This window comes from Hydra viridissima, unplaced genomic scaffold (genome assembly GCF_058129835.1).
Source record: "Hydra viridissima isolate aposymbiotic clone 2 unplaced genomic scaffold, HvirCarnegie_v1 scaffold_12, whole genome shotgun sequence".
Classification (NCBI taxonomy): domain Eukaryota; kingdom Metazoa; phylum Cnidaria; class Hydrozoa; order Anthoathecata; family Hydridae; genus Hydra; species Hydra viridissima.
In genome coordinates, this window is record NW_028324311.1 from 15,655,314 (window position 1) to 15,668,908 (window position 13,595).

Genomic DNA, 13,595 nt, shown 5'->3' on the forward strand with positions numbered 1-13,595 from the left:
TATTTACTTACAGCAGACTTAACTCTTAAAGATTGTATTTTTGACATTTGCTTGATGCTTGAAAGATAATTTTGACTATGTTATAGACACATATCGGCTGAACTATATTCATCGACATACTTCTTGCTTAAAACATTTAATATAGTTATGTTCTGAAAAATTAGAGGAACAAAGGTGAACACATTTTAAAAAATTTTTTCATATAAACATCTATAAATATTTTTCCAACTTTATTTACAAAAAATATAAACTTTCTTCTGCTGCATAAAACTCTTTCTAATAAAAACTATTATAAATATCAAAACTTATTTACAATAAAAAGTACAATAAAAATCACTACAAAAAAAAAATATATATATATATAAAATATAAAAAAATATACAAAAGTTTGAAATCGTTTTTTTCAAAAACGGCTACCTTTTGATTTTTAAGCTTCTAGATTCAGTATCCTGAAGAGTCACTGATAAAAGTTCCATAAAAATATTTGGGGAACTCTGACCTAAAACTTAAAACCTACTTTTTTCATGTGTGTTAAATAAGGCGAATGCTCAAAATCACGATAATTGGTCGAATCCAAAAGTAAAAACAAAAAATATACCAAACTAAATATTTGAAATTTTACATTTTTTTTGAAATTTTGAAGAATTCCTTCTCAACTCCTTAATTTTTTCCCTATCTAAATAAAAATGCAATAAGATAAATTAAACAAATTAAACATCCAAATGTTGTTATAAATAATAAACAGTTTTGGTAAAGTACACAAGATTATTTTTTTTACAAAATTATTATCAACTTACGCTAGGCCCAAGATTTGCAATTAAACAAAAACGAAATAGGTCACGGTGAGGTAAATTTAGCCTGCAGTGTAAAATGGATGTGATTAACTTGTTTACCTCTAAAGTAAACATTAATGGAATTAAATGCGCCAGTGGTGTATGATGTTGAAGATGATGCAAATGCCGCACAACTTTTGGACAATTCGTGAGCAAGAAATGCTTCACCAAGGTGTGAAGCCGGAAATCCTGTGCTGGTATGTAAGCGTGTGGGATATTTTAAACCTTGAGTGGAGTGAAAAAAAAGCTTGAAAAATTGTTTTTTACAGTGTATATCTATTTAGAAACGTAATATTACATTTTTTGGAAGTGTATAAAACCATTGTAGAATAATATTTTTACAGATTTACTTTTCTCCACCCCTCACCACTCCACAAGTTATTCATATAAATAGCTGAAAAAAAAACACTAAACTGTATATTGAACTTATCAAGTCCAGTTGAATTGCAGTCGAAAGATAAAGTTTCATCTTTGGAAATACACCGATTGTTGGTAGGTGCATTACTATCAATTCCATTTGGCAATCTGTTTTTTTAGCTAACAGTATATGATAAAAAGCAGTGCATGGGTTGGCTTTTTCGTGTATGTAGTTAATGCATAACTGAATAAATGATCATGAATAGAAAATGTTAAAACATTAAAATATGATCAAATCTTATATGATTGAATATAAAGGTCAACACCAAGGATTTAACATCCCCCATCCTTTGGCATCATGTATATATATCACCCTAGAATTGGTTTTTTCAACAGACCAATTTACAAATTGTTGGAAAATCTTTACTTTAAAATTATTGATAAATTGAAATATAGAGCTTGTTTACTTAAAATTAAGACAATATTAGCATATCTTATTTGGACATTGAACAAAACTGCACTGAGTACAAAATCTTTGATAATTTTATAGGATATTGAACAAAATTTCAGGATAATGAACAAAGCAATACTAATCACAAATAACATAATTTTTTTTTTCTTTAACAATTTTACAAAATTAAATTCCATAGAAAAAATAAATTCAAAAATAATTCTCTTAAGCAAACATATAGGTTATCACCAGTTTAAAGAACTATATTACAGTTATAATATTATGTAGTATTATAATTATAATACTATAGTTTCATAGAGTCTTATAAGCAGTCTTCTTTCTTTTTTGGTTTTGTTTTATGAGTTTTTTAGTTTTTAAAATCAATCCATAACATTGTTTGTCAATTTCATGGGGAACATACTTCAGCATTTAGGCTAAGCTCTCTTTTTACTTTCCGATAATGAAAATTGCTCAGTTTTTAGGGCCATAACTTTTGGCAATTGCAGTAATTCAGTAGATTTTTGATTGCTTGTACTTCGTTTATATCCAATTCTAACACATTTAAAGTCTTCATTGAAAGATGTTCTACAATTTACTTTTAAAATTGTATTTTTATTGTACACAATTTGTTTTATTTTCATGTAAGGAATTTTAGAAAATAGAGAGGTTGCTGCTTCTTGAAAAGAGCCAGAGAGAAAATAGAGAGGTTGCTGCTTCTTGATAGTCAAGAAAATCTGTGGTAACCATCTGCAAGATTTTAAATTATTTAATTTTGTAGGCATGTTTTTTAAAACTCTTATCAGGCCGATTGGACTGTATATTTATAAATTTTTAGTGTAACGCTCTACAACACTGTGTGCTGCATCAATCTCTTGTAATTTACCGTGTCTTAGCTCTGAAAATTTTTGCTCTATAATATCAATTTTCCCGCTAAGTCTGACTTTAAAAAATTAAGTAATGCTAAACTCATTATTGAATTTTTATTTTGTAGAACACAACTGTTTGACCACAGAATGATTTTACTTTTATAAGGAATGTCTTTTACTATATTTTTTAATATATAATCTATAGATATTTAAGATTACCGAAAACCTCTTACTATATGTTGGCTTTTTAAAATAATTAATGAGTTTAAAAGATAATTTTTTATGGACTTGTTTACCAGTCTACAGGGGCTATACTACTTCATTGAGCCCAAAGCGTTTTAAACCCGCAAAAAAATATAGAGGTCTTGTTTAAATTAATGTCAAGGTTAAAATATAAAATGATGACTAGGTGAAAATATAAAATTTGAAAAAAAGTGTATACAATTTTAAAAAAAAGTTTTATTACTATTTTTTAAAAAATTTATTGCTATTTTAAAAATTTATTTTTTTTTAAATTTTTATTTAATTTTTATTAAGTTTTTATATATTATATTTTTATTTTTTTTAAAATTTATTTTTTTAAAAATTTTTATTTAAAATTTTTATTTAATTATTATCTTAAAAATTTATTTAAAGTAAGGCTATTTGTTTTTTACAGACTTCAATATCAACCTTAGGATTTTAATTACTTACAACTTTAACTTTTTACTGAGATCTTTTTTTTTTTTTTTTAATGAAATACTCATCAATTTTTGATTAGGTGTCAATACAGAAGACTTGGTGGCTTCTCTTGTTTACAGTACAAAGTAATTTGTTGAAATATGTTAGAAAAAATGCTAAATATGCTAAGCATTAGCTTAAATGATATCAACTAAGAATAAAAAATATTAATCTAAAAAACAACTTTTGAAATAAGTTTTTATAGATCTGACACTTTATCATTTTAATATTTGATTTTATTTGCATCACAAAAGCTTGATAGACACAGCAAACTGTCATTTAGTAAGTGAATATTGAGGAAAATGCCAGTATAGATACACCAAGTAGCTCCTTAGAATAAATAGAATGCAATATTTTGCAAAAACATGAAACATCCTGAAAAATGTCATAGCTCTTATTGATAGATAGGTGATAATGATATGATCGATATCTAGTTTCAAAACAATAAAAATCCAAAAAATATGATATTTGAAACATTGGGCCCACATGAACTAAATAAAAAAAATCTGCCATAAGGTATTGGTTCTTGGGCATAAGGTATTGGTTCTTGGGCACAAGGATAACTTAACAAAAATGACCTCAGTTTTAAATATTGTAATGTATAGTCTCTATACATAAACTGGTAAATGTATTACAAAACTCCATTCTACATCAAATGATTGCATTATAAACTGAGAAACTATACCATGATATGCAACAGAATGAGAAACCTGTCGCTAGTTGCAGCTTCAACTATTGAAGCTGGGCAACCTAATTGAACATAAGTATTAAAAAAACAGTTAACATTTATCCAATATTGAAAGCTGAAATGCACATTCCAATAAAATTAAAAATGGCTACAAATTTTCTTTTACTTAAATGTTCATAATCTGCTGTAATAATAGAGGAATAATAATAGTGCATTGAGATTTTTTTTACAAAAAAAACTAACCTTCGGCTGAAATACTGACGCATTTGCAGACCTATGAAAATAAGAATACAAACAGAACAGCTGCAACAACAGTGATAATCAATGGTAAATTAAACTTTTCTAGAAGGAAAAAAAAAATCAAAAACACACAATTTGCTTCTTATCCCATTTCTTTTATATCTTAAAAAAAGCAAAAACAAATGTTTGATAGGAGACATGCCAAGTTTTACAAACTCACACAAATATATAGTTATTTGGTTTTATTGTTTTTATTTATTTGTTTTTTTGTTGTTTTTTTTTTAACAAGAATTTTCTAGTGCAAATAAGTTGACTGGTAGGGGAGAAAGGGGTAGCTTTGAACATTTTTAAAACTTTTTTTGTAAAACGATATTTCAATTATTCTTCACACTTTTTTTCTTCAGAATAGTCAAAACAATGATTAAGGAAAAAAAACCACAGTGTTTTAGTAAATTATGAGCTAAAAATTAGAAAAAATAAAAAGTCAGAATTCTTAATTCTTAAGCATGCGGGAAAATGTTCAAAGCTGCCTGAACCTGAGGAAGCTTTATTTTTAATTAAGTAGAAAATCTTTTTTTCCATTTGCTTAACTGAAAATAAGGTAGCATTATCCTGGGGCGGTTTTGAATTATCTCTGGCAAATAACTAGTGATTAAATTATTATTTTTTAAATAGAGAATTGATTTATTTTTGAATTTCATTAAGTTTAAGTTTCTAATATTAAAAACCAGTTGTTCTTTCTATACTACCTAATCTTATAATCACTTTAAAGAGTTGATCAAACAAAAGTTGTATAAAGCTATTTCAACTGTGAATAAATGCAAACTTAAAAAAAAAAATTATAAAACTAATTAAACTTTAAACTTCAAAAAATTATACCAATAAATGGAAAGAGATTAAGTTCTTTTGATTGTTTATATGTCAAGCCTTGATTCATTTTAGAGCTTTTTATTAGGGAGTCTCTTGACATTTTTTCTTTATCTTTGTTAAATACTTGTGAGATAGTATATTTAGTTGTCAAACCTAGCTTGGTCTTGGATGATAATTTTTTATTCTTCTTTGTTCTGTAGTGTAAAGTATTATGTTTAAATTATAAGTTTTAGCAGCTTCATTTGGCCTCATTAATGCATTTGCAACTTGGAGAACAGAATTATTATCATCTTCCTCTATGACTTCTGTCTTTCTCTTTTTATATAACTTTGAACCATTTTATTATTAAATGATCAAAATTCAGGGCACAATAATCCAGCAATAAAGTGCAAGAAGTTTAAACAATAATTCAAAGGTTACCCATTTATTTTATTCAAAACTGCCCCAACAGCATTTTAAATAATAAACGATGATATTTCCGAAGAAAATTATCTCAATTATTGACATTTTCTGCTTAATTGTAAATGTTATGAATTAGCCTATCTTATAAATAACATTAAACATCTCACGAGTAAGAAACATGGTCAGGAAAATCTTACAACTTTACATCTAAATGTTTACGATTTGTCCTCAAAAACAAATCAATCATGTATTTTGTCCAGTTGCCAAATGCCTGGAAAGATAGCTGACAGCTGCAAGGATAAATACTATCTTCTCAAAATATATAGTTTTATTAAGTTTAAATACAGAAACACTTAGAAAATGCATTTTCTCAAAACTGTTTCTTGCTTAAAATTGTCCCCCTCTCCCCTAATTAAAAGAAGAGATTTTATAACTAAAAGGTGCAATGCCATTTATTTTGTGGACTTTACTATTTAATATAATTTATTAAAAACAATTAAAAAAAATTTTTGTAGAGCAGCATAGGATCATATACAAACATTTATAAGATTTAGTTTTTATGAGATTATAGATTTCTTTAAACAAATAGGGATAAAAGATTACCCTGAACAACTTTTGTTAAAGGAATGTTTGCCTAGATAGACTCCAATATAGTAGCTACATCTTTCACCATCAAAATCCCTCGGACATCTCACATTAAAAGAATAATTATCACAATCCTTTTACAACTTTTATATAAAAATATACAATTACAAATAAATAAAAAAAACTATTATAACAATGATAACAGTAAATGTGCATTAGTAAAACAAAACATTTTTAAAAATCTTTCCTACTTGCAGATTGGTTTATAAAGTAACTTGTTGAAGTCATCACGCTCTTTACATACCCCACCATTTTTTACAATACCAGGATACACAATTATATCATGCTGCAAAAAAGAAAACAAAATTAATCAAAATAATAGAGTATTTAATAATATTGAATTCAAAAAATTAGTGAATCAAGCTTAGAAAATTATTGCTAGAAAACTTCATTTTTTATCAAATCTTGAAAATGATGTCATAAAAAACAAATTCAAAAGCTATTTTATAAGAGCATATTCATAAAGAAAAAAAAAGGTTCGCGCAGCTGCATCAATAATTTTAGACATTTCCTCATTTTGGAAACATTTCGAAGACATTTGGAAACATAGTTAACTTAAATCCTCTTTAAGGGAGATTGAAAGTAATTTATCAACTTGCTTTTGTATTTTATTAATTTATTATGTTACTTCCAACATTATATACAAGAAAAGGTTTAATGAGTTAAATTATTATTTTTCAATTTTCTCATTTTTCTATAATAATTGTGCAATAAAAAAACGAATCACTTTTTACCAAAAGAGAATAATGTTTTTAAAGACATAAAATGCTTTTAAAGTTCATTTATGGTCTTAAATATTTATTAATGGTCTTAAAAATACAAAAGTTCTTAACTTGGTTTGCTGTCACGATAACAAATTCACCATGGTAACAAAAAGATGATGAGAAAATTTTGCTTCATAAATGAATCATAGGCTAAATATAGTTTAAATATGTAGGAAAAGTATGTATATAGAAAAATGTATATGTAAAAATGTTGGAAAGTCTTTATTGCATTCTAAATTGCATTCTGGGATGTTCTGCCGGACCTTTTCCGCAACTTACAAAAATTGTTTTTTTAATAGATTGACTGATGTTAGATTTTCAAATTTTTTATAAATTAACTTTAAGATGTTTCAGAAAGAATAAAATAATGGGGAAAAAAGAACAAGTTTAAAAACTTTTTTATTATTTTTTGTATAATATAAACAAGCAGTCTTTAGGTGCCACTAAGCGCCCCCCCCCCTAGTCCTTTTTTTTTGCATAGATTTCAAGCTAAAAAAATAAAATTTATTAAATCAATATGCTATTAATTTCATAATAAGTTAGAAGATTTTTAAAATTTGCACCATTCATTTAGGTAATTAAAAACCGAGAAACAAACTCAAAAATTAAAATTTGAAAAAATATTGGAAAAACAATATATGACAAAAAAACATCTGCTTGCAACAAATTGCTCCTTGCCTCTCCAAAAAATATAATTATGCTTCACATGATAAGAACTTCCATTACCAAAAGATATATTATATAAAATTACATGACAATCTTCATCAAGTGTTTTGTATTTTTCTTTACCCATGATTACTTGCCCAATGGTGTTATTACCAAGTATGTGCAAAAAGAAACCATCTAAAAGTTAATCATAATACCATCCAACATTAAAAGAGCAACTAGAATATTTGGTTTTGTATCTAAAGAGACCAGTAGAATATATAAGAGGTTTGAGGTTATGTTTACAAACACAAATCCAATATTTTTACCCCCAGGGTCATCACAAAATCTTTTATCGCGTAACTCATATCCATTTGTGCAATTACATTGATATCCACCTGGAACGTTGTGGCAAATCTAACTGCATATTGCTAGTACCACTTGTCCACATCTAAGAAAAGCATAAAAAGCAAACAATTTTAAATATAAAAACGTGAATTTAGAAAGTAAATCTTGGAATTACTAAGGAGTCAGCACTTCAGATCATAAAAATGCATTTTTATGCACGTTTTGTGAGTTTCAATTTTTTAAACTTATGATAACATATAAATGTGTTATTTTTTTAAATGCATATTGTTATTTGAGAACAGTTTTGATAAATTGACAAATATTCTTAAAAATTGCTACATATTCAAATGTATGTGAGAGAAAATTGAGTAAAAGCATTATTATTAAACTCTTGAAAAATTTAAGGACAAATCTGAGATTTAGTGTGTGTAAGAAAAAAATAACAGATGATACTGAAATACAATTCAAAAAAAGCAGATGATCAATGTAACTAATGGTTAGAATTTAAAAGAGTAACTTTAAATTTAACAGAACAATTCCAAAACAACATTTGCATAGTAACTTTCCTGGAATACATTTCATTACAGTCAGTTTTTTTCTAATTAGTTTGCAAATCCCAATTGCAACAAATAATCCAGAATAAAGCTCTTGCATTTAAGCATTAAAAAAGAAATGGAAGTTAATTTATAAACATTCAAGTTATTCAAGACATTTTGATAACTCACTGTAAACTTGCTTCCTTAAAAAACAGCCACTCATCTAGCAATGTGATACTAAATTTGATGCTATTGTTGTTAAATAATTTAATCAAGATTTGTCTTTGAAAATTACTAACTTCAACTAAATTACTGGTATAAAAGTGGCTATGTTGACAACAATCATTACAGTAATTGATTTATTTTGACTGTAAATTGAATAAATTTCTTTTACCAATATCTAAACTGACATTTAATAATTCATTTTACCAAGAATATCTATTCCAATTGCCTTATTAAGTGAAAAAAAATGCCAATTACCTATGCAATGGTGATCCAAAAGTTTGTATTTTTCGTTTGGTAACCTTCATAATATAGGTACTCCCTAAAAACATTTAGGTCTTTGCAAATCTGAGAGCAACCACTATTCTCTATCATGTACTTATTTTGGTTGCAAAACAGACTCTCATCAAACCCATCGCAACAATCTTTCATTTTGTCACAAAAACCAGGTGAATTGAAGCATTTAAATGTATTAGAACATTTAAAAATAATAATGCAACTTTTATTACCAAACATTTTACTAAAGAATCCAATAATTTTCTCAATATTAAAAACTAAGTCTTACTTTGAAATTGAACTATTCCCAAACCTTATAAAACCAGGTTTACAGACAAAGCTGCAATTTGACTCATCATTTACAAATAACCAATCATTATATCCATCACACACTTTTTTCCTATTGATAGAGGTAATTTTTTCACACTGAAACCCTAGACATAAAGATGTAGAGCTGCAATGTCGCTCATCTGAGTGATCTTCACAAACCACATCCTGAGGAACACAGCTGTTTATTTGCAGTGGTGACCTGATTTACATCTTGCTTTTATATGGCAAACGGTGTTTCATCACTTAAATCATAACAATCATCATCCCCGTCACAAAGAAATGAAGATAAATTAATAAACTGATTAAAATTGATAAAAAGATAAACTAATATTTAAATAACGAAAAGTTTCCAAAATATTAAAAGACTTATTTCACAAAACCTTCTCTGATGAACCTTAAATTTGATTCACCTCCTTGTTCTCAATTGATGATGATATGCTAAAACAGGTGATGTTTTAACATATCTGCTGATTACCATTTACACTGTCCTTCGGGAACAATATACAGCGTATGATATTTTTAAGGTCGTTAATTTATGAGCATTTGTTTAGAGTGTTGTAGTTCTTAAAATTTTTTTTTTTTAATTTCAAGAAAAAGTCAAAACATTTTGATTCATTTTATGTTTCATAATAAAATCTTAAATTTTGATGAAAACTCTCTGAAATTAAACACTATCTTTAGGTCATACTTTTGTCTAAATATCTTATAAATATTTAATGAAGTCAGATAAAAAAAAAAATCATCAAATAACTAAAATGAATCAAACTATCTTTAATCGCCAATGGAAAAAAAAGAAACAAAAACCTTTCATACCACTCCATTTCATTATACTACAGTAGAAATTGTTACCTTTTAAAAAAAAAAAAAAGTCAAATTAATCAAAAACTTTAACTACCCCCTGTCAACCAGAAGCAATTTTTCCTTGTTTTCTTTGATTGTAAAAAAACTATTTGATGAATTCAAGGGCGCCTAACAAAAACAATCGGAGAGCATGGGCCTGGTTGGCTCTAGGGATAAGTTGATACTGCGTTTAACATTGGAGTTTTTCACCAGAAAATTTCAAAAATCATACGGAACCGTATTACGTAGCTTACTCTATTTCTAGTGTTGTATTATGGCAATATGCGAGAGCCTTAATACAGCACTGTTACAATTAGAAGATAATGCAACATTTGTGTTTTTTTACAATCTTTTATTGACTTGCAGGTTTGCGAAACAATTAAAAAAAACACACACACAGCTACAGAATTGGAGTAAAAAATATAACAGTTGGGGAAGGCTATTAACCGCTTACCACAATAGATAAGAAGCTGTTAATAATTCTTAGGAAAATTTTTGGCGCTCTGCTTAGTGAAAATACTGATAAGCAAAATTAATTAATATGCAAAATCGAAACAAACGTTTTTTTGTTATCTACTTAAACCTAATTGTTTTTTGATATTCTATTTAGTAAAAGAATTGGTAATTAAAACTACTTTTTTTTAAGTAGAACATCTTTTTAAAAAACTTTTACAAGTAACGCAAAGTTACTTGTGAATTGTGAACTTATCAAATTATTACACGATTTCCAATTCAGTCTGCTTAACTTCAAAAATTGAATCAACAAAGGAAATTGCAAAAATGAATATTCTTCAGATTTCAGACGTTACAGAAGAGAAGGAGAACTCTAAATAAGAAGATATCACTGAATCTACAGAAATATCTTAAAGATAATATTTTAGAAGTGGTGAAAATCTGCAGGCCTCAAAGTTACAGCTAATGTAATTGAACCATTATATTTTTTTAAGATTATTGTATACCGATTTACTAGTTAAAGCAATTGTAACTAAAACTAGTGAATATATGCATAATAATATGAAAGAGGCTACCTGGAAAAACTGGAAAGGATTAACAACACAAAAATTTAGTGCATTCGTTGCGGTAATTCTTAACACGGGAATAATGCCTATTGCAAATATACCACAACAATTGTCGGCGGATGAAGACAGTCCAGTTCTTGTTTATCTAAATGTATTTACACAAGACAGATTCACTCAAATTTTTTAATGCTGCTGCACTTAAAAACAGTTACACTCGAAGCAACAGATGTAAAAACTAGTTAATAGTGCGTTCGTAATTGCTTGCAATAAATAAAATCGAATATTTTAGAAAATTTTGTTCTTGGCAATAATATATGTGTTGATGAATCGGTTGAAAAATTTGAAGTTTTCTTTTATTAGTTAAAATACCATGGAATAAACAAAATAAAATAAAGATTTATGTACTTTAGGATTCAAATAAAGGATATAATAATGGAATTCTTTCATATTATAGTAGCATCACAAACGAAAAGCTGATAAGACATCACCTCCCGGTGACAACCAGAAATCCGTTTCACTTACGTCAAATGCTGTTAAATTCTGTTCGTGGCACTCAAGGTTATTACATGCTCACAAATAGATATAATACTTGTCTTCTACTAGACAAAAAACTATATATAATGTTGTGTCATTTGAGTGGCACAATACCAACCAATCGGAAATTTAGGAGAGGCATTGACCGTTCCCATCAATTAACATCTAAGTACTGTTTGATGCGGAAATTAAAATGATTGCAAAAATTTTTTTTTTTTTTTTGGGGGGGGGGGATTAGAAAAATGCAAGATAATTTTTATATTTTATATGAAATGGTTAAAAAGCAGAGATTCGAGCGATCAATCAGTCATTTAAAATATGCCAATTTGTTAGTGAATCAATAGTTTTAAAAAAAACATTCTTATGCTTGATGTATTATAATGTTTTATTAAAACTTTTGTCAGGCAGCTGAATACCCATAATAAATAGTAGTTCGGGTTAATCGCTTGTATGTAAGGGTTCATCGCTTATATATAAGAATATTTTTAAAAAGTATAAAAACTATACTCATTTGTTTAAAGCTGAAAAGTGAAGATATTAAAAATATAGGTAAAACTGATATTTTCACAGTGCAAACTTCAGATTGAATTGTAGCTCGAAAAGGTTTTAAAAAAATCGGACGAATGCTGAAAGAGGATTTATACTTACTATTGCAGTTGCCACAAACTGCAACCCACAGTTTGGTTTCAGTGTACTTTTTCTTTTCTAAAAATATGCAAATAAAACTTGCGATGCATGGAATCGATGCACCCTGATTTAACAACTTATAATATAATTGGCATTGCAATTCATTTTCACTGGCATTTAGCCCAACTAGGTTGTAAATAATGGGAAATTTTCCACTAAATGTTAACATTTTAAGTGAAAATTATTTCATGCTTGCAATCACCTTTTAGGTCGTTCAAGAAAGTTGAAATAAAAAAAAGAATTTTAATCAAAAAGGCCAAGAAAAGAGAAATTAGAAACAGATTCAATAATTATAAATGTTTAAAAAAAAAAAAGAAAAACAATTTGCAAAGAAGAAAAAATTAGACCAAAAAGAGGAAAAAAAAAAAAAAAAAAAGTTTATTGTTGACGAATTTAAAACTAACTAACAAAAAAAAAGCCTGTAAAAAAATAGCCTCTGTAAATAAAAATTGCCTGTAAAAAGTAGTTATGGAAATAACTTTGATGACAATGAATGTTCTTGATTGGGTTGAGTTACAAACTTTTCTAAATATAGAGCTGAAAACCTGGGCTTAGTGGTACTCTCCCTAGTCTCCCCAGTCTCCCCTACATTTTTGTTACTACTGTAGAACAGTGGGTCAGATTGAACTTTAAGTATCAAAGTTGACAAATTTTTCTGAAAAAAGCTTTTTTTAAGTGTATTATATTGATGAACTGTAATTCTAGTTTTTAATGTGTGTAGCATGTCGGGATTGAGCCATATGCTACACACATGTCGGGGGGTTAAACCATATGTACCCAGTGGGCACCTGATGTTAAACCGACGTCGGGTTTACGTTGGGTTTTTATCGGCGATGTCAACCGACTTATTACTACGTTGTTATAACATCGCGATAACGACGTAAAAACGACGTTGTCTTATCAACGTTGTTCTGACATCGTACGAAGTCTTTTGACATAAATACGACGTAAATTGACAATTTTATTTATTAATAACATACAGTTCATGTTCCGAGACCTGCTCACTCCGCATATGGTAATGTTATGACGTATTGTTTATTTTGCGTAGTTATTAGATTAGCCAAACCTATCAATACAGAACCAGATTATTCTCTGATAAAATTAAAGTTTCTGTTTTATTTGAGTGGATTATTAGAAATTAAAGAAGCATATTAATGGTCTGTAAGGCGAGATTAAGGTGGTTACCTCTAAATTGAATTGAAAGCATTTCCGTACCATACGCTATTAATATGTGTTTACATTAAAACCTAATACAAAATTATTTTTCAAAATCATTAAAAAATATAAAATAAACTTATCAAATATTTATTAAAATCTCATTA

At 27.6% G+C, this 13,595-nt stretch overlaps 1 protein-coding gene across 16 annotated transcripts; it reads right to left on the reverse strand.

Annotated features, from left to right (window-relative positions):
• Positions 1–228: 228 nt before the first annotated feature.
• On the reverse strand, positions 229–11,593 carry LOC149881500 (uncharacterized). 16 transcript variants are annotated; one of them, XM_090068582.1, is made up of 8 exons: positions 11,575–11,593; positions 8,846–11,197; positions 7,811–7,932; positions 6,264–6,358; positions 6,031–6,117; positions 4,159–4,189; positions 1,248–1,434; positions 229–1,058 (listed from the first exon to the last, which is right to left on the reverse strand). In XM_090068582.1, exons 3-8 carry the CDS (start codon positions 7,853–7,855, stop codon positions 838–840), a joined length of 666 nt encoding a protein of 221 aa, XP_089924708.1. In that variant the 5' UTR covers positions 7,856–7,932; positions 8,846–11,197; positions 11,575–11,593; the 3' UTR covers positions 229–837. The 16 variants fall into 16 exon arrangements, 14 of the variants coding, with proteins under 14 accessions (XP_089924708.1, XP_089924712.1, XP_089924710.1 ...); XM_090068586.1 differs by lacking the exon at positions 11,575–11,593 and having other exon boundaries at positions 8,846–9,435; positions 9,604–11,373; XM_090068584.1 differs by lacking the exon at positions 11,575–11,593 and having other exon boundaries at positions 8,846–9,435; positions 9,574–11,373.
• Between the last annotated feature and the right edge of the window lie 2,002 nt (positions 11,594–13,595).

Bases quoted from the DNA above. Each gene is read 5' to 3' on its own strand.
- LOC149881500 (XM_090068582.1), bottom strand. From the start codon at position 7,855: ATGGATATGAGTTACGCGATAAAAGATTTTGTGATGACCCTGGGG. The intron at 1,435-4,158 runs GTTAGTTTTTTT...TCATTTATTCAG, and splicing joins CGTCAGTATTTCAGCCGAAG to TTATGCATTAACTACATACA. The intron at 1,059-1,247 runs GTTTAGTGTTTT...ACTCCACTCAAG, and splicing joins CTTGATAAGTTCAATATACA to GTTTAAAATATCCCACACGC.